The 21,536-nt window shown below is 39.3% G+C and overlaps 1 protein-coding gene and 1 long non-coding RNA gene across 12 annotated transcripts in view; one reads left to right on the top strand and one right to left on the bottom strand.

Moving 5' to 3' along the window:
* Positions 1-10,630, top strand: part of LOC142829601 (uncharacterized) — a 77,747-nt gene extending 67,117 nt beyond the window's left edge. The window contains exons 3-4 of the long non-coding RNA XR_012904163.2: positions 9,198-9,303; positions 10,083-10,630. This is a non-coding gene — a long non-coding RNA (uncharacterized LOC142829601). The remainder of the gene's footprint in view (positions 1-9,197; positions 9,304-10,082) is intronic.
* Positions 1-21,536, bottom strand: part of FBXW7 (F-box and WD repeat domain containing 7) — a 292,479-nt gene that overhangs the window by 13,181 nt on the left and 257,762 nt on the right. For all 11 annotated transcript variants that reach the window (XM_075930055.2, XM_075930052.2, XM_089777970.1 and 8 more), the window contains 3 exons: positions 19,610-19,751; positions 10,627-10,761; positions 9,170-9,293 (listed from right to left, as the gene is read on the bottom strand). In XM_075930055.2, coding sequence (XP_075786170.1) covers positions 9,170-9,293; positions 10,627-10,761; positions 19,610-19,751 — 401 coding nt within the window. The remainder of the gene's footprint in view (positions 1-9,169; positions 9,294-10,626; positions 10,762-19,609; positions 19,752-21,536) is intronic.

The following is a 21,536-nucleotide window of genomic DNA, read 5'->3' as shown; positions in this document are numbered from 1 at the left end:
TGAATTTTTAGAACTATAAAAAAGCCATAATCTTTATAAGTTAAAAAAAAAAAAAAAAATTAGGAAACCATACCAGAGATCAACAAGCTGGAGTGAAACAGGCACTTCAGATTATGCTAATTTACTTCTCAGTTCAGTTTAATTGTAAAAAACTCACAGGACATAATAGGGAAGTAATGTTAAATTTAAAATACAGAGTGGAGATGCTTTTTTTGTGTGAGAATATTACTGTATTTTTAAAGGGTTTTTTTAAAAGGTTTTTTTATTTTTATATATCTATAATAGAAATATAAAATAAATATATAATACTTGGCTCTCTGCACTCTATCCACAGCTATTTTGGCTTTTCCTCTCTAACTGGTTGGCCACCCCTGCTTTAAGACTATGACTATTGTATGGTCCTTGTCCATATTTTTGCTGAAGGCTTTTCAGAGTTGCTTCATCTTTTCTACTCATGAATACCATATGTTTCTGTCTGTAGCCCACTATATTTTCCAGTCTTGACTGAACTGTACTTTAAGAATATTGAGTGCTTCAAACTCTGAAATACATTTTACGGGAAAAGAGTTCTCTCCTGTGTTCATCCCTTTGACACTCTTAATTACACATACTTGTTTTCCAAGCCTAAAAATGTATAGAATTATTCTTGAACCTCCCCCCATTTTTTCCTCTTTCTTTTCTCAATACTATCATTGTAAGAGCAAGACAAATATATATAATATATTGTCTCTGTGTTCAGTGAATCTTTAAGGCAATAATTGTCAAAGGAGATTAACGAGATAAGAGAATTCCAATCCCAATAGGATTTGGCACCTTGCTACCTTACGTGCCTTTAAAAATTACAGTTTGATTCATATGCTAGTCTGTGTAAGTGCCCTTTTATGGATTTTTTTCTAAAGCCCAACTCTCTAAACTTCAGGGAAGGATGGTTGTGTGTGTCCAAAGTCCAGGGCCAGAACACTGTGGTTATGTCACCTTGACATGCTAGGCAGAAAGAAAAGTTATTTACTTTGTACAGAGTTAGTGGAGTTTGAGATATGTGGTCCCTACCTGTATTCCACTCCATGTTTGCATGCACTCCATGTGCCTGACATCAAAAGAATTTGCTAGCAATGTCTGTTGTTCTGCCCCTTGCCTCCTTGTGTTCTGAACTAAAGACATAAGTCATAGACCCACTGCCTCACCACTTCCTTCTCTACTGCAAATGGCCATAGAATATGGCTTGACTCCAGAAGGAAAAGACACGTAGTGGAATGCAGATAGGTACCACTCATATTTAAGAACTCCAGTTACTGTACAAGGTATTTAGCCTTTTTTTCTTCTTCAAGTGAGAATACCTATATGGATTCCACTCCAGATGACTCACATGCTGTATTAACTCAGGAGGGAGAGTCTGAAAGAAAGCTTTCTGTACTAAAAATTGAAGGACTGCTCTGCCAAAAGATGTGGCTATTGTAGAGAGTTCCAATGTAATATTTTGCAGAGGCGTGATCATTTTGCAGTTCAAGGACTTAACAAGTCTTTGAACTTTCTCACCCATTACCAAGACAGTTTCCCCAATTATCACCTGTAATACCATTAACTCACAAACATCCCACTCTCCCTACCTTTAATATCAGCAATTCACAGACACTTACCTTCCTTCCTCCCCCTTCCCACCCCCCCGCATCCCCCTTCTGTTCTGCAATGTGATTTGTCCTTTTCATATTTGTTCATTTTTTTTAATTGTATCCTTTGGTATATATGGTTGTGACTACTTTCTTCCACTATTTGATCTGAGGAAGTGGGTCTGGCCCACGAAAGCTCATCATCTAATAAACCATCTTGTTAGTCTTTAAAGTGCTACATTGTCCTGCATTTTGCATCATTTTGCAGTGTGTTTCTGCTTTAACGGTCTGTTTCAAAGCAGTTACTCAACCAGGAGTCTGGAGCCCCCTAGGGGCCATAAGCAGGTTTCAGGGGGTCCACCAAGCAGCTCTAGCATTTGACTTACTGGGGCCCTTGGCAAAATGCTGAAGCCAAGGGCCTAAGCTCTGCATGGGGCTGAAAAGCCTGAGGCCCTAAGCTCCACCAACCAGGGTGGAAGCCAAAGCCTGAGCAGCTTAGCTTCCCGGGGGTCCCTTGGTAGGGGGTCTTGTGCAATTGTCCTGCTTGCTACTTCTAACGCCAACCTGGCGGGTATATACAGAAAAGTAGTAGTCGTGTCACAGATTGGCCATAGAATTTTTATAGCATGTTGTGGGGGCCTCAACAAGAAAAAAGTTGAAGCTGACAGCCGAGGCTCCGATGGCATGGGCCTTCATTCCCTGAGGGAAGAGGAGGTGGCTGTTAACTCATAACACAGCATGATGCATCCCCAAACCCATTTTGAGCCTCTCTGTGAAGATATGGCTTCTCTCTCATATGTTCACAAAGAAGAAAACATTGTAAGCCAATTACTGAGGTACTGTCCTTTGTAAGTAGAATGCCAGGGCACTATGGGCATCCAGAGTGCAGTCTCATGCTCTCTTTAGTAGCGCATGGCTTCACATACAAACCAGTTAAGTATATGATCTGTTTTACATGAACTTCCCCAAGATTATTCTGGGGATGAATTTGGGGTGTAATCTTAAAGAAACTTTGCATCAATGGAAGATGGTATAAAAAAAGTCTGCCATGAGGGCCCCCAGTCAACCTACTCTCCTGGTTGAGGTGAGTGCAACCAGGAAGGCAACATTCATAGGTAGGATTATGAAGGAACGTGACACCTGAGGCTCAAACAGATCCTCTGTCAATGCCAACAGTATTAGGGTGTGGTCTCAATATCATGATCAGTTTAAGAGAAGTGCTGACATTCCTCTTTAGAAAGTGTACTGTCACAGGATGGTGAAGATCAAACAGTTGTCATCAGGGGATGAATGGAGCTAAAAGCTTCCAAGTGCATTCACGTTACTCAGGCTTCCAGTGCTGGTGTATAGGCAATTAAAGAATCACTTCTCTCAATGTTATTTGGTTGCCTGGATTGATCCTGATTGATCTCAACGTCTCATTTTTTTCTCATTATGTGTTATGACACAGGCAGGGTGACTAATGGGGAGGATTCGACATACTGGGAGTTGTGACGGGCAGGAGGAGTTATGGTGGTGGCATCAGCATGGGCCAGCTGAGAGGAGCGAGGTTTAGAGAGTTATAGACTAGTCCTCGTTCTGGGTCTGCCCCTAGCCTCAATGACCCTGGGAACCTTAACAGCTGGCCATCAGGCCTGACCGTGCTCTTGCTGAATGCCAGGTCAGTATCTCACAAGACAGCTATCATCCAGGATTTAATCCTGGATGAAGGGGCCAACTTGGCCTATATCTCTGAGACCTGGCTGGGAGTGGAGGGAGGCGTTGACCTCTCCCAATTGTGCCCAGCTGGGTTCTTGGTCCAGCGCCAGCTTTGGCTTGATGGTCAGAGAGGGGTGGCGGTGACTGTCTATTGGGCTACCATCTGACTGACCAGTGCCCTGATCCACCAAAGTGCTATATTTGAGGTATCTGGTGTTGGATGGCTGGGATAGATTGGGTGTTTTGCTGGTGTACTGCCTACTTCACTGCATGGCAGATGCTTTGCTTGAGGTGGTCTCATATGTAGCGTTGAGGACCCAGAGGCCTTTGGTCTTGAGGAACTTTAATGTTCATGCTAAGCCTGTCCTGTATGGTCCAGCTTGAGATTTCATGGCCACCATGACAACCTTGGGACTATCCCAAGAAATAATTGCCTCAATGCATGTGGCAGGTCATATGCTCAATCTTGTCTTCTGGAGTAGGGGTGATAGGAGATTTCAGGATAAGGAATGTGGTTGTTCTTCCTTTGTCATTGGACTGATCACTACCTGGTCAAGTTCAGACTATTTACTGACCTTTCCTTTTACAGAGGTGGGGGACCAATTAAGATGGAACGCCCTCAGAGGCTGATGGATCCAGAGGGTTTCATGAAGTCCCTGAGGTATTGTTCAGCTGTTACAGCCAGTGGTCCTGTTGATGCCCTGGTTGATATATGGAACACTGAGGTAGCCTGGGCGGTTGACATGATTACTCCTAAGTGCCCTCTTTGGACCTGTTGAGCCAAGCTTGCAAACTGGTTTTCTGGGGAGTTGCAGGCGATGAAATGGTCTTTGCGATGGCCGCTGGAGGAGAACTCAAGCTGAGTCTGATTGATTGTGCGTTAGAGCCGAATTGCGAGCCTATTCTGTAGTGATGTTGATAGTGAAGAAAAGCTGCCTCTCTGCCCGCATCGCATCTGCACAGTGCCACCTGGCAGAATTATTTAGAGTGGTGTGGGGCTTACAGTTTGGCTCTTGTGATGAGATGGAGGAGCCACTGGCAATTCACTGTGACTTGTTTGTGAAGCACTTTGCAGATAAGATCGCTCACGTCCAATCTAATTTAGACTATTACTGTCATGTGGGATACGAAATGTGTCAAGTGCACCACCTAGTTGTTTTTCTTGTGATCAGTTTCAGCTTTTGCAGACCAATGATGCAGACAAGATACTTGGAGGGGTGCAACTAACCATGTGCTCACTCAACCCCTTGCCCTTTGTGGCTTATTAAATCAATCTGGGAAGGGATGACTGGTTGGGTCCAGGGAATTATTAATGCTTCTTTTAAATCTGGGACAGTTCCCACTGCCTTGGAAGAGGCAGGTGGTAAAACCATTCCTTAAGAAGCCTTCCCTGGACTTGCACGATTTGAATAACTATCTCCCTTTCTGTTGCTAATATTCCCTTTCTGGGAAATGTATTCAAGCGGGCAGTGGTGTTGCAACTCCAGGCTTCCTTGGAAGAAAGTGATTATAAAGACCCATTTTAGTCTGGCTTCAGGCCTGGGTTTGGAATGGAAACCTCCTTGGTTGCTCTGGCATACAACCTACACCAAGAGATAGGCGGGGGAATCTATTGATTCTCTTGGACTTGTTGGTGGCTTTTGATACCATCCACCATGGAATCCTTCTGAAGCACCTAGTGGAGTTGCTGATACCCTAGTGGGTACCAGAGGTGCGGTTTTGCAGTGGTTCCAGTTTTACCTGTCAGGACACTTTCATAAGGTGGCGCTAGGGAGCTACTGTTTGACCTGTGGTGATTCCATCTGCTGTTTAACATCTACATAAAACCACTGGGAGAGGGCGTAAGGAAATTTGGAAGTCAGGGCCATCTATATGTAGATGATACCCAATTCTATTTCTCTGCAACATTGGATCCAGTTGTGGCAGCAACTAATCAGAACTGGATGTAAACTAGCAGTGAAGGACTAGATGAGGTAGAATAAGATAAAGTTGAATCCAGATAAAACCAAGGTCCTGTGGCTCAGAATCCATCTGGCAGAAACATTGTGTGTTATCTGTTCTGGACAGGGTTCGCATTCTCCCTGAAGGAACAGGTACGCAGCTTGGGAGTCCTTCTGGACCCTTTTCTAGTATTTGAGAATTAGATTTCCTTGGTGGCCAGGAGTGCTTTTGGGAAGCTCTGGCTGATCCGCCAGCTGCGACCTTTCCTGATTCAGAATGACCTAGCCACAGTGATTCATGCCCTTGTCACATCCCAATTGGACTAGTGCAACGCGCTCTATGTGGGGCTGCCTCTGAAGAGTCTTTGGAAACTTCAGCTGGTCTAGAATGTGGTTGCTCAAGTTCTAATTGACACTCGCTGTATGGAGCACATCATGCTGGTGCTCCGGCAGCTGCACTGACTTCTAGTATGTTTCCAGGCATAATTCAAGGTTATGACCTATAAAGCCCTAAATGGTTTCGGACCAGGGTACTTGAAAGACCGTCTTCTCCCTTATGACCTGCTTGGGGATTGAGGTCATCTGGGGAGGCTCTGCTCCATGTTCCTCTACTTATGGAAATAAGGCTGACATCTACGCTGAGCAGGGCTTTGGCTCCCAGGCTATGGAACTCCCTTCTTGGGACGTTCACCTGGCGCCAACGCTAGTATTGTTTTGGTACCAGGCTAAAGCTACCTTTTTTACCTTTATTGGGAGCTTCAGTTTGGGGGGATATGCTGCTCCTTTTGATATGTCTCAGTAGGTTTGATGTCCTCTTGGGGTTCTTTTATTTTACTTTTAAAAAAATATATATTGTGTTCTAAAATTTTATAAGCCACCTCGAATATTTTAAAGAGGGAGAGGCAGGGTAAAACTATTTATAAACAAATGACCCATTGGTCCCTGGCTATAAAATGGCTCTTAGAGAGGCGGGATAAAAATATACATAAATTCTGTGCTAAATGAGTATTTATCTTTCATCTTTTACCCTTCCTTTTTGTTAGTAGTTTAGTGCCCTCCTGACTTCTCTGGCCAGCCTGTGCCTCCTTTCTCAGGCACAGGGGAAAAACATCTGAACTAAACATCCCCCTTTCTCCACAGAAGGTGGACAAAACTAAACTAATTTGCCCTATTCCACTTTGCTTTCAGAACCTTCTACCGGTCTTCTTTCAGTCTTGGGACAGAAAGGATATCATGGACATTCTTTTTCTTCTTCAGCTTGCTTCCAAGGTTTCCTGAAGTCACCTATCATCTGTGAGATATAACACAACAGTGTCATTATTGCCAATTTCAACCATCCATGGATCCTTGCCCATTGACTTCAAAAGCCTAAGGAAGACAGTAAAAGCCAGTCTGCTGTCCATTTGTCCGTTGCAAAATGTTCATTTAATGCTTCTGAACATGGAATCCTCAACAAGAATGGTCTGTCTCCCTTTAACAGTTAGGGATATGTTTGTGGTCAGGCTTGCTTTTTTACAGGTTGGGCCAGGCTGCCATCCACGGGGGTGGTGTCCCATTCATCCTTCCATTCTCTTGAACAAGCTGGATCCTCAGAGATGTGATATCTTTCACAGTTCCCTGTCAAAAACTTGGTATCAACTAGAAACTTCTGGCTAAGTGGAATTCCTCCTGCTCCACTTCTCTGATGGCCACAGCTTATCCATCCTCGTCTATGTAGACTAATGCCTTTATTTCTTGCCTTTAACAACTGCTAAGCCTCCTCTCTTTGCCTCATTGGTGACCTTTCTTCTTTGAACCTTGCACACTGATGTTGCCTGAACTTGGCTGTCTGGAAGCTTCTCAGCTTTTGTGATTCTCAGTTATGTCTCTACTTGCCCTCCATTCCCAGATTCTTCTCCTCAAGCACAGCCACCAACATGCACTTCATACAAAAGAAGGCCTTTCTGACTTCAAGCAGAAAAAAAAATAGCATATCCACTGTAGGTCACCACCTCTGTTCCACTGCTGGTTATCTTGAAATTGCATGTAGTGGTGTGTCTAGACTACATGGCTCCGTCAACGGAGCCACATACAGGAGCTTACTAGACATAGCAAAATGAAGTGGCAATTTAAATAATTGCCGCTTCATTTACATCAAAATGGCTACCACGCTGTGCCAATCAGCTGATTGTTGGCACAGCGAGCTAGTCTAGACGAGGATCAGCTGACACCAGAACCCTTTGTCATCAGACCCTTTATGCCTTGTGAAACAAGGCTTACAGGATCTGATGACAAAGGGTTCTGGGGTTGGCTGATCCCCGTCTAGACTACCGTGCTGTGCCAACAATCAGCTGATTGGCACAGCGTGGCGGCCATTTTTATGTAAATGAAACGGCGATTATTTAAATCGCCACTTCATTTTGCTATGTCTAGTAAACTCATCTACATGGTTCCGTCGACAGAGCCATGTAGTCTAGACGCATCCTAGGAGAAAACTTGGAAGGAAAGCCTCTCACACATTCCTCCTCCCCACGTATTGTTAAAAATATTTTTCCTTTGAAGCATCAGGTATTACTATGGCTGGAAATGGGAGATTGAAGAGGAAAGGCAAGGGCTCTGAGACAACACTAAGCATTCTCTCTCAAGTAGGTTCTTGCTCATGTGCTCATGGTCTGACTGGACTGTCGTATGTGGAGCTGGGAAGGAATTTTCTCTCAGATTAAATTGGCAGGGACCTTGGGGATTGGGGATTGGTTTTGTTTTCCTGCCTTCTGCAACGTGAGCATGCATGTCACTTTCCAAGATCATCATTAAACATTTCCCTTCTACTGTGGGAGACTTGGGTACTGGTGCATCTCTATTCCTCCTATTCTCTAGGGATATGCCACGGGCAGTCAGTTGCTTGTGGTCTATCATACGTTGGTCCAAGTTTGCTCGTTGGACTGTGTGTGCTAGTATAGGTTGATGTTGATAGCCTGTAAAATACAGGAAGTCATGAAAATGATCTGGTGGTCCTTTTTGGCCTTAAGCTCTATGACTCTGAAATGGCACAAATTGTTTACAGGTTTTGTACATTGCGCTCAGCTCCAGAAATTAATGTGTAGGAGGGATTCCTGGTGGGTCCAGTTACTTTATATCACGTTTATCCAGCTGGACTTTCCAGTCTGGTAGGGAAGCATTTGTGATCAGTCTTTTTGTGGCTGGGGGAGGGAAAAGTGGAATACGCACAAGGACCATGACTCAAAGAAGGACTCCATGTCCCTACACTGGTTCACAATTCATGGAAGTAAAAATAGATCTGCATATTTTTCAAACTCTCCAAGGTCTTGTTTTCTCTGGCCCTATGCAAATCTATTACCTTGTCAATTTCACGGTGTTCTTCCCAAATGTTACTAAATTACCACTTTTCTTCAAGTTGAACCTTGAAATCTCCCTGTTCCTTTAAGCCTACAATTGGCACTAGACAATGCTAACCTCCCTTTTCCCTTGCTACTATATCATTCTATTCTCCCCTGGTTACCACAAGAATACTTACTTCAACCTTTATCATTTTCACAATTCAACTCTTTTTACTTTCATTGTACATCATTCTCCCTTTGTATGAGTCACTGTACTCAAACTCTTCAAAGCATTCTTTCTACTCTCCCTGTAACTAAAGTGTTCTGTGATAGTTTATATTGAAATTAACTCTAAAGTAAAAATATCATTTTACAGTTATATACTGTACTAAATGGATACAGCATGTTTGTCTTTATCAATAAAAGGGTTATTCATATGTAGTATCGAATATTAACATTTAACTGTAGTTTATTTTAAAATATCACATCAAGCATTAGTAATAAATTTATACTCAATTTCCTTCTCAACATTTTAAACATACATAAATGAAGATGAGCCCCTCAGAGCTGCTTCTACCATTACATTAACATTTTTCCTTAGCCTTACCCTCCTCTTTGCATTTCTCTCTCCACAGAAGATTATCCTCAGCCAGAATTCTCCAGTAACGACACGTCTGTGCTGCCTGCAGAAGGTCCTTGGGTTCCAGGAATGAAAGCACATATAGTGCCAGCTGTGAAGAGGTAGGAGATTAAACCCCATCATTCAGAGAACACAGAAACTGAGAACCAGATAGTCAAAATAGATATATGCTAGGCAGTGCTCCCTTAGCCTTCATATCATAGACATAGCCTAATGGACTACCTATATCAATTGTAGACTATTTCAGAAGAACTTTCCTTAAGTTGTATGTTCACAATGGAGGTTTCTTGAATCTAGTACTTGCTTCTCCATTGAGCTGACAGACTCTGTGTGGTTGACATATAGAATATATTGAAAGATATCTTTCTACCCAATGGGTTGCCTGGGGATTAAAATAAGGAGACTGGCATTTTGGAATCTTGTTGCTGGGGAATGTAATTATATAAGTAACATTAACAGAGTACAGGTTGACATTCTGAAATCTGGACTTTCCTAGTCTGGCAACACCCCTGCTCCAGCATCGTCAGGGTGATCCCATGGGGCCAGGAACATTACCAGAGATGGGTAGGTGAAGGTGCTGGGAAGAGCCACAGGGCAAAAGCGAAACCCAGGGTGACAGCAGAGCAGGGTGGGAGGGAGCAAAGTCCCTGCTCATGTGGAGAGCAGAGCCCCAGTCAGCAGTGGGATGGCCAGGAGGACAAGTGGAGACCCCAGTGCATTGACCTCCTCTAGTCTGGGACAAGTCCGGTCCCAAGGGTGTTGGACTAGGAAGGTTCAACCTATACTAACTTAATGCAGATTTAATAATGGATTAATGAATTAGAGAATGATAGATGTGTTACAAATCAAGAATACATTTTTAAATTTTTTTTTTTTTTAGGTGAAGAAGTTTGCAAACAGTATTTCATTGTCTCTTCAAAGTGTGCAGTGGATTATCATGAAAACATATGGCACAGAATATAGGCAAGAATAAATCTGGAAAATCAGTGAGAGACAAGACACTAAATAACCAGAGGAAGACATGATTCAGGAAAACAAAACTAAACTGAAAGAACTCAAATGACTTACAGTAGTACATGGAACTTATTTCAGTAACTGGGAAAGAAAAAAGTCACTAGGAGAATTTTTTTTGAAGCTTTTAAATGACCCTAAAGATGTAAACAGGCGCTTCTGAAAAATCCCACATGGTGCCTAAATATCTACAAAAATCTGGTCTTTAGCTTAGAAGCATACATTTTAATCCGAGAATTACATTATTAAGACATGACAGTTTGTCAACATTCTGTCCTCTTTAACACCAATTAACAGTGTTAAATTGACAATACTGAATACCATAATTAGCATGAAAATGTTTAAAAGGTGACAGATAATGCGTTACATAGTCAAACAGCACCCAGAGCCCAGTATGAATTGATAATCCTCACCTCTTTGGGGAGCAAGGATATAAAGTCTCGTTGAAACTGGGGCTCTATCACTTGCATCATATGTTTCACTTGTGTTGGTTCACAACTATCAATGAGTTCATCTAAAGCAAGTAACTTCTCTGGTCCACTCCAGCTCTGTGAGAGAGAAAGATATGTTCAATGTTTGTATTTTAGAATGCAATATTCATAAAGCTATGTTGCAAAAAAGTGAGTATGCAAGGTACCCAACAGCATGTTTAGACTTCCTGTGGGTAAGTACATTACCTATGCAAAATAATTTGTTAGGATTTTTGTGATGATCATTTGAAATTAGGCAAAATAAAACTGATGGAAAATGTTCAGAACCCAAACAAGTGCCAACAGAGAAGTGTAACTATTGTTTTGATGGGTGTGATCTATAACAAAAATACAGCACGAATAGTTAAAAACTGTACATGGTTTTAAAGCCAATTTAGAATGTATTGAGAGTAGAGTAATTACTGCAAGAGTATTTCCTCCAATGAGTAGTCAAATGAAATGTCCAACTTCGGCCATCAAAATGTCATTGTTTCATTAGAAACTTTAAATAGGATGTGGGCAGAAAACTAAACCAAACCACTAAGGAGCAGCTGTCTCTAAAATACATTACTTTGTTTCTTGCCCAAAGGTTACTCCAGTTATATGCTCATCTGCTACAATGTTATATTTCAGAATCACGACTGTAAACTGGTATTTTATTTTGTAAACATCAGTTTAACTAAGTAAACAGAGAATTTTGACTGGTAATTTTCTTACTTCACATTCTTACTAATGGGCATCATAAAATTTGATGACTTTAAATAGGCACTCATCTGAGAGTACAGCAGATTAGCGTCATCATTTGCAGAAAAATTAATAACAATGTATGGCATATCTGACAAGCATGTCTTTCTCAAACTCATCTGTGCTCCACAGATTTTATTTTGTTAATGTAAAAACAATCTCAAGAGAAAAAACAATAAAAAGCTATCCGATTTAACTATCGAATTACAACATGAACAAAATCTAGGAGAGAACAAAAAATGAAACTGTTTAAATAGATTCATATTCCTATTTTTGAACATATGGGGTCTTCTAGAATGGCATACGCAAGTGAATTAACACATACAAATTACATTACAGTTGAAAGGGCTGACAGAAATCTGAGAAAGCAAGATATTTTAGAATTAAGATTGATATACCACCTTAAACCTGGGCCTCAAGACCTAGATTTGCCATACTGTGTATTATGCTTTCGATTTGAAATTAGAGTATATTACTGATCATGTACTGCAATACCTAGACACAGTGAGGCAAGCTAAGGATAGAGCAGAAGTCATAAAAATAAACAGTAATTTACTGTTCTTTATGATGTAAAAAGTTGTCTTTATAATGGTTAAGATTTTTTTTTTAAAGTAAATCATTATAAATATCAGGAAAACTAGCTCCTGATTTCACACTTCTTGTTTGAAAACATTGGTGATGTTTGAGGACTGGGATGTGACGTCAGAGGAGAATGAAATCTGAACCACGGCAGTCTCTGCTGACAACTGACAAGATGGTGCATGCTGCTAGAAGCATGTTTGGAATTCAGTAGCATATTTAAAAATATGGGCTCTGCCCCCCCCCCCCCCCCCCAAAAATGTCAGAGGGATTTCAAAGATGTTCCTATTAACAGCTTTTAGAGCTTCACAATAGAACTTTTTCATTTGGAATTCTCTCAATTGACAACTATAAATCGTACAATAATAAACCTTACTTCTGAAAGTTCTTTTAAGTAAATTAGTGTGCATACACAGCAGGCACTTATCAGCTACTTTAAAACTGTTTTATTTTTTATTCTAAGGCACTAGTTGACATTATCTAGAAATATTTGTATAATTTAATCTGACCTGTCAAACAACTTCTGAATTATGGGAAAATACACTGAAGCCACAGTATCTATGTTAGTCTCCCATAATTTCCAAAATCATTCTAATACAATTTTGTTAATAATTAATATATTAAAAATTCAAAGAACTTGAATATCAAAGTTTTGATAATGTGAATCAATAAAAATTGTTAATGACACCTAAATTTTTGCATATCAGGATAAGTAATCTTTACCCTTATCTTTACTGATAAAATACAATGTATATCTAAACTGAGGGGCACACCACCTCCTTCCCACCCTCCCTCCCACACCCTTCAAAGGGAAAAACAGACTAAGTCAGTAAAATCTATTCCTTCAACTTTATAGGATGGCTAGAGGCAACAACCTTAAGACCCTTTCAAACAATCAACTGCTAAAACTGCTAAAAGAAGTTTACTCTAGGGAGCTCTTCCTGTTGGTCTTTCATGTTTTTAAAATAAACTGGTAACCGTCAGTAAGAGATCTCTGAGGAAAAATATTTTGGTGTGGAAAATTTTGTTAGAGTGAGTAGTCCTGTCAAATAAGTACAGCTATCTATGTTAATGGAGCAGACACAATTATGTTCATCAGATTAGTATCTCTATGATCTATAGATTGTCCTGTTAGCAAAAAATGGCAGACAGAGAAGAGTGTGTATTTTGTATAAATTATATCAGGGAACATGTTTGCAAACTAGAAAAATAATTAGATGCCAGAGAGCAATGCAAAATTTCAGACCAGGGAGTCTGAGACACTTGGTATACAGCCCAGATATTCTGGATTGCTACCATTAAATTGCATACTATTACAAGGGCTAAGTTACAGATTTTCAAAACATATGTATAATTTACTTATGTGTGTCTTGAAAGCTTGTTATAGATTAACTATGATACAAAATTAAATACATCTTTTTATGTTGTAGTTTAGAAAAATAAACCACACGATCTCTTCCTGTTCAACTTGTAGACTCAGTAGAGATTCTTGTAACTGACAACTCAAACATTTGAGATGCCTAAAAATGTTTCAGGCAAAAGAGCTCCATTAACCCTCATCCAAATTGGTGGGAATCTTGTATCATGTGAGCATGAATGTTGTGATAATTCATGAACTAGTAGCCCTCCAACTGTGATATTTTAGGCCACTGTTAACTAGGTGTACAAGTATACAATTCAGCTAAATAAAAGAATGTAATTTAGCATGAAAAATATTTCTGTATAGTAAGAGGGGTACAAATGTAGCCCAAACATATTGCACTATCCTGTTTTTAGAGCTCTGTGTACACATTTGCTTTAATGAGCGTATCTTGTATTTTAATAGCATATAATAATAGGATAATGCATTGCAGTGACTGTTTGCTGCATACAGTTTTATTCTTTTGCAGAAGGCACTCCAGGGAAGTTGAGGCCTTCATATCTCGGCTTTTTAGATATGCTCAAGACATAGTGGACGATGGTAGCTCTCTCTGCCTACTACTCTTGAAAGGATTGTCTGTCTAGGGATTGTGCTCTAAACAATGCAGACTAAGGAGATTCTTGAAGGGCTTTTCTGTTCTGTGCAATTCAAGACAGGCATGATATTCTGCTTCTGACCTTCGAAAAATGATTTGCAACTCTGAAGTAAGTCATTTTGTGACAACTTATTAGATGACAATAGCTTTGTGCCAGATCATGTTAAAAGTTGTTCTGAAAAGGAAGACTACATTTCCATTGACTGCTCAACCAGGTTCATCTTCAGCCCTCGTACAATACTGGCAGAAATGCAGCTGGGGACAACTCCACCAGTATTCAGCTTATTGAAGATCCACTTAATGAAAGTTTAACCTATGTTAGAACAATCCAGTGAAACAATCCAGAGTAAGATATATCCACGTTGCAGCAGAAAAAAACTTCCATTATTGTTCAGGTTTCATGGGCCACTTACCCTGTTTTTTTATGTTCCAAAGAAGGGCAAGTTGGTAATAATAGTATCGATGATGCATCATACAAGGTTCTAGGAAGAGACAAAAAGAAACCCCACATAATTCTCCATTCCAACACTTTAAAAGTGCTGTCAACAACATGGACCATCTTGCAAGAATGTACTCCTCTGGGTGCAAGATAAAAAGGTGGCCAATGGTTCTTTTCTTCAACATGCTTGATGATGTTGGCATCCCAGGTTCTTTATTTGAGTCAGCATTGATCCCATTTAATGCCACACTCCACCAAAACAAGGCATTTATCCCTCGTCAATCTAGGAAAAGGATTCAGAGGTTTGCATAAAAAGAAAAGAATCCTTGATATCCATCATCTCATCATGCCCATCAAAGCAGAACTCTCATCTCTTGACTACTATGAAAAAAACAGATACCATCGGATCACCCTACAGACTTGGCAGTGGATGCTGCCACATTTGCTCAAGATCATCTGACCACAAGAACTGAAAGCAATGTGGAGAATGCAGTGGATTCTTATGTGTTGACCACATGGAGGCTCATAAGGAATGAGACTCCATCTACTTCTTTAAATGTGCTAGTTAGAGAGAGGGTTATTTTTGTTTTGTGGTTGGTGGTGTGTTTTTTTTCCCTAAAACACTGAAGAATTGTTCTTGGTTTCTGAACCATTTGGAATAAAAGATAATCAGACTCACTCAATTCCTTTGTTTCTTTCCCACTCCTAACCAGTGTCTTACTTATGAAGAAGCATTTAAGTAATACTTAACACTAATATAAAAGATCAGCACATTGACTAAAAATACATGTTGTGGACTAGCAATTAGATCTCTCTCCTACTTTGCTTGTAATCAGGGCCCCTAGTTTGACCATATTCATACTTTGAGATGCTCTACATTTAACCCAAGTTATTATTTTTCAATGTGCTGTTAAATTCTTTTTGTGGTTAAAAGGTAGGTCTTAAACCTGAAGATGGAGAAGAGGCACTCTTTCTGATCTCCTTTTGGGAAAGTGAACCAATGTGTTGGCTTTGCTGTTGAGAACCATGCCTTCAATTCCCTTTAGCCTGTATTTGAATTGGATACATGTAGGTGGAGGACAAAACATAACTATGTTGACTGAAGGAAGGCAATCTTTGATACGGTGGGGACCTGTCCAGATGAGGGCTTTCTGCACAAAACCCAGAACCTTAAATTAGATCTGAAAGTGCATGGGAAGACAGTGTAGGTTGTAGAACACTGGCATTGTATGTGGTCTAGTGCTTATTCCACTCAGAAGATGGATCATTGTTTTGTACCTGTTACAGTTTCTTCATGAACATCTTGCCTCCGTAGAAGAGAACAGCAGAACACCACAGAAGAAGCAATAAATGTGTGAATTACCATGTCTAGGTCTTCATCTGAAAGAAGTAAGTTGTCTTGCCAACCAGAAATGGCAGAAGCTGGACACTACCATAATTGCAAGATGCAAACACCCTCACTTACAAGCGAAGGGACTGTGCTTATCAGATCCTCAAAGAGATTACCCCTACTATTTGACATTGTGTAGAAAAAGACTTTCCAATCACAGTGTACAAGATTTTCACACTCTCTTCATTCAAATGAGGTGGTTTGCACAAACGTTGACCTTGTTAGACAAATGCCCTCTCACCACAGTGGTATATAAGTGGAAAAAGAGTAGGGAGAGAGTAAAGAAGGGATTAATATTTGATGTATTTCTGCCTCTAGAGGAACTTGGCAGGAACTGGATTTTGGGTTTCATGAGGAACTTCAGTTTCAAAATTTGCAAGATAGAATTAAAACACTTTTTGCCAAAAGTATCTGATAGTAAAAGTAGTATATAAAGATTCTGTTTCAGGCAGGCTGAATGTTGAGTGAACTGAATGTTTCAACTTAATTGAAATGCTTCTTAACTTTTCTTTCAAAACAAATGTTTGTTGAAAGTGACACATTAATCAAAAGCAGAACATTTTGCAGAAATCAGTATTTTGTGATTGGAAATTTTCTGATGGAACACTTTTTCCTATCTCCCCAACCCATCATGTCTTATCTGATTGTGCCCTTTAAATTATAAGTTTTTTGGGGGCAGAGACTGTCATTTACTTCTCATGTTCAAAGCACTAAGTTCTGGTCAAACAGTAAATTCAAAGTCTTCAGAGAACATTTTGGCATTCTTAAAAGACTCAGACATTAGCCTAGAAATTCAAATGAATGGAACTATACAGTTAAAAGAATTCAAATATTGAGCTTCAGTGCCACACATACAATCCTTAGAACAGGTGTATGAGACCAGGGTACGAAAGGGCAAGACCAGGGGACAAATCCTCAAACAATGCACATCTCCACTGAAGCAGTGAAATTATAGAAATTGCACAGTGATCTTACTGAAATATTTCAGTCAAGTTGATAGTAACTGTATGCTACTGTAGCTTTTAAAGCAGGATGTACACTACAGCATACTACTGTACTTGTGTTTTATTTTGAGCCATTTAGGATGGGTGAAAAAGATAATCTCTGTTCTCAGGAATGACCTGATTCAAAACAAGTGTTTGAGCTAGATACCCAACTATACAGAAATATACTGTAGTACAACTGATCTTAATGGCTAAATTAAACTTTAGATAGTTGATACACCTGTGCACCAGATGGAATACAAATCACACTTACATAGCAGAAAAATACATTACAAATCAAAGTGGTATACTTCAGAGTTTCTTGATTCAACAAGAAGTAACATAAGTCAAGAGAATTTAAGACATTCCCAGCTCCACACTATGAACTACTTGAAGTCCTTACAATCAAACGTCCTTCATCAAAATGTCTCCATCTTACACACTAGGCAGACAGGAATACTAGATGGCAGATTGGTAGAAGATGGAAAGGCAATAAGGTTGCATGGGCACCAAGAACTGTGTATTTCCAGTCGTTTGTAATTTTTTTCATACACTGATCTTATTTTGATGTCCAACAAAACCTTACAAAGTTTTTAGAAAACTGCAAAGTTTTTATAGAGTTTTTTCCCCCACAACAAGCAGACATTTATAACTGTACAAGTTGGCTTTATTTTTTGTATTTTGGTTTGGAACTTCAATTTTAAAATTGATTGCCAAGACACTGTCAGTATATATAGATGTATAGACAATTAGGATAGTGCTACTTAACTAACATGCTATATTAATAAATGAGAAAGTGCTCCCATTTTAATTGCTGCACAGGAAAAAAAAACCCACACTGTAAGAGAGACACTATCTGCATGCTTAGAAACTGTGCTACGTTAAGGAACTATACTTTGTACAAGTTTTTATTTTCCTGCTGATAAAGGTAGTGCAAAATGAGAAGCTCTTGGAGGAATCCAGGAGATATGACTTTAAAGCTGAAGGTCAAAGAGTTTCAAAAGGCTCCAAAAAAACTGGCTTGATTTTCAAAAGCTCTAAACATCTACGCTGTGTCTAGACTGGCAAGTTTTTCCACAAAAGAGGCCGCTTTTGTGCAAAAACTTGCCAGCTATCTACACTGGCTGCTTGATTTTGCACAAAAGCACTGACGTTCTACTGTCTGAAATCAGTGCTTCTTGCGCAAATGCTTTGACGTTCCCGTTCGGGCAAAAGCCCTTTTCCGGAAATGTTTCTGCGCAGGAGGGCCAGTGTAGACAGCTAAAAACTGTTCTGCGCAAAAAAGCCCCCATGGCAAAAATGGCGATTGGGGCTTTCTTGCGCAAAACCTTGTCTAGAGTGGCACGGGTGCTTTTCCGCAAAAAGTGCTTTTGCGGAAAAGCGTCCGTACCAATCTAGACGTTCTTTTCCGCAAATGCTTTTAACAGAAAAACTTTTCTGTTAAAAGCATTTGCAGAAAATCATGCCAGTCTAGATGTAGCCCTATTGTTCTAACTGAAGTAATCAGTGGGAATTTCTAGAGGATTAGCACTTCTGAAAAATCAGGTCACTTATTTAGGAGCCTAACTTTTAGCTCTTTTCAAAATTCCAAACTACATATTAATTAAACCAAGAGCAAATTTATTTGTTACAGAAACAATTTTGCTGTAGGCTAATACATGTTATTCATAACAATCTGCAACCATAAAGAGGCCTGATTTTGCAATGTGGTGAGCAAAAATCCCACTAAAAGCCTCTTCCTTTTCCAGCTCTTCTAGGGATGTTAACTATCGGTTATTTTACTAGTCAAGTAGTTGATGGAATTTCCATCGACTACTCGACGAGTCGATAGGCACTTCTGCATTCTTTCTTTGAAATGTACAAGAGCCTCCACTAGGAAGAATACAAAGCATGCAGCTCGGGGTCAGTGGTGACTCCAGATTGTACATGGGTGTGCCAGTTTTGAAATGTACAAGGGTCCCCAGCAGGGGTTCTTGTGCATTTCAAAGTAGAAGTACAGAATGGATCCCAGGGTCAGTGGGATCAGCTAGGGGCTGTTTTATTGTTAATCAATGGGGCAATCTTTTCATGTTTTTTAACACAAATACAGTAACAGACATTTACGTGGCACATATTCTAGTTCCATTGCATTATTACTCATTGGTGCACACCATTTTATTTTACAGAGTCTTTGTCAGTGTTTTACTGTAAACATTGTTGACCAGACTATTTGAAGGAAGAAAAAAGTTATCTTTTTGCTCTTCTTTTTAACTGTACAAATATACACAAGCCAAGAATGTGATTAAAACACAGAAGGATAAGAATAAACATTGAGATTCCCTTTCATCAGAAATATATTTTGTCAAATAAAATAAGTTTTTAAAGCATTATAAACTAAATTTACTTCTTGTATATTTATAATATGCCAGATTTCTGATACATTTAGCACCATAATTACAGAGGGATAAACCATGCACTAATGCTTACAAGACTCAAAATGGTTGTTCAGGTGAGGCCAGAGTGGCAACAGGCTACATAGTTTGCAGAAAAATTGGAAGTATTTAGAGTTTATTTTGGTAACAAAGACAAGAAAGCAACATTTTTTGAATTTGTGTAGTAACTAGCTGGAATTAAGAACTGTTTCCTTTAAAGCTGGGGCTCATTTTTTTTTGTCAACAGTATGTGAAATCAATAACAAAGACTTTTGGGGAGATAGTAAGCTGGCTACTTTTTCTTGAATCATCAAGGTAAACAATTCCAGATGGTTATTTAATCTCACACTCTAGTTGCTGGTTACCTGAAACATTTTCAGCCATTCCTGAAGTCCTGTAGGTGGCTGGACAGATGTAATCCGGCGACGCTGTTGTCCTTGTCCATTGGCTGCTCTCAGGTCCCCAAATGTAGTAGGTGTTGCTGAACATGGCACAAGTCCAGTAGTGCTATGATACAAATATGTGAAAGTCAGAAAAATTATTGCATTATGAAAAAGTCTATATTCTTAAAGTGTTTAGTACTGCAGGTACAAATCTGAATTAAAATAACTTTTTGAGCTTTGAGACTGCACACAGGTAACAACAACTTTGGACAATCTTCTCTGTCTTTTAGGGAGTCAGTTTCCTCACATCAATACAGCTGTTTCTATCATTCCAATGTTAAAAATGGGTAGCATTCACTGAAGACCAAATGAATGCCACTTTATCCCACTGGCCAGCAAGGAATGCTTATGAAAAAAAGGCAAGAATGCTTATGATACTTCCTTTCACTCCAACTATATGTGTAATGTTTCCTGTGTGCCTGTCTCCAATGAGGTAGGAAGCAGGACGTCACAGGTCTCAACTGTATTGTTATAACATGTTGATGCCTCACTGCCAAACAAAATAACCCATTGTTTAAATCCTAGCTATATTTTGACTTGAATGTATTTTACAAATTTGTGTTTTAATTGATAAATATCATCATAGTCTGCATATTAATAGATTACCATCATTACAATTGGGGGGCAGAGAGGCAGTAGTTTTGCCCCTATCAATTCTTAATTGTAACATTTTTAATAGATTAAAAAGATCAGATACAGGAATATGTCTTATTCTTTCCTGACCATCCCATATGACTGATCAAAATTCCTAGAGAAGTCTACCACAGTATTGTCATCCAGCCTTTAATTTTCTCTCACCTTACATCATGTAAAATGCTCCATTTACAAGATACCTGACCGATATAGCCCCTACTTAAATATCTTGGATCTATTTTAAAACACGTTTGTACAGATACCTTACTGCAGGACATGCAGAATTCAAATACACTGCAGATTCCTAAATAGTTTGCTTTATTATATTTAAAATTTTGCAGTAAATCTAGTAGATTTACTCTTCAGGATTTCACTGGAGAAATGATTGCTGTAAACTGATGCAATATAGATGTATTTCTAACTGGCATTTATTTTTACTTTTATTTTATTTTGTTTTTCTCCAGTACTGTAAGACAGTACCATGTGTATAAAAAATTTGCATGAACTGACGAAGAATAAGAACAGATACAAATGCATTTATTTCTTGACTTGATATTTCAATAAGTTCTAATATAAACAAGATCTAGTACAGAGCACTTTATTTCACAGAACACTGCTGTCTTTTAAGAACAGTCAGCGAATACAGATAACCAAAGAATTTCTTCACAGGTGCAAATATGTTCATCAGGCCTGTCAATCTTCTTCTAACAACAAGAAGAATACATAAAGACATTGAGATGCAAGAATTACATCATTTTACCCAACAAAGCTAAATATCAAATGACTTAAAAGATCAAGGCATGAAATTGTCCTGTTTTATTTACAAAAAGGGTTTTATTGTGTAGAAACTCAAAGTTCTGAATTCCAATGGAAAGACTTAGAAAAAAAATCTGCTTTTAAGTTAATCCATGATACTTTTAAAATCAAGGACTTTTCTAATTCTATTCTCCCCTGTGCAGAAGGCCAGCAAAAAGCCAATTCCACACTTTGCCTCCAAAATAAGGCTTGAGAATGAATCTTATGTGAGATTTGACTGGTGCATAGGCCTTTTACTGCCACTGTGCGCAATCAGTGAATTCTACCTTTGGTGTGGGTGAACAAGCATCAGGGGAAAAAGCGAAGGCTATCAATGTTTCTGAGGGACACCATTTTCATTTCTTCTAAACTATATTCAGTAGGATCGAATAATGGTGTTTTTCTGTAAGGAAGTATCTAT

This window comes from Pelodiscus sinensis, chromosome 4, assembly GCF_052426305.1.
Source record: "Pelodiscus sinensis isolate ZL-2025 chromosome 4, ASM5242630v1, whole genome shotgun sequence".
NCBI classification, from domain to species: Eukaryota; Metazoa; Chordata; order Testudines; family Trionychidae; genus Pelodiscus; species Pelodiscus sinensis.
Note: the sequence above shows the minus strand (reverse complement) of the source record. Positions and strands in the feature narration are given on the sequence as shown.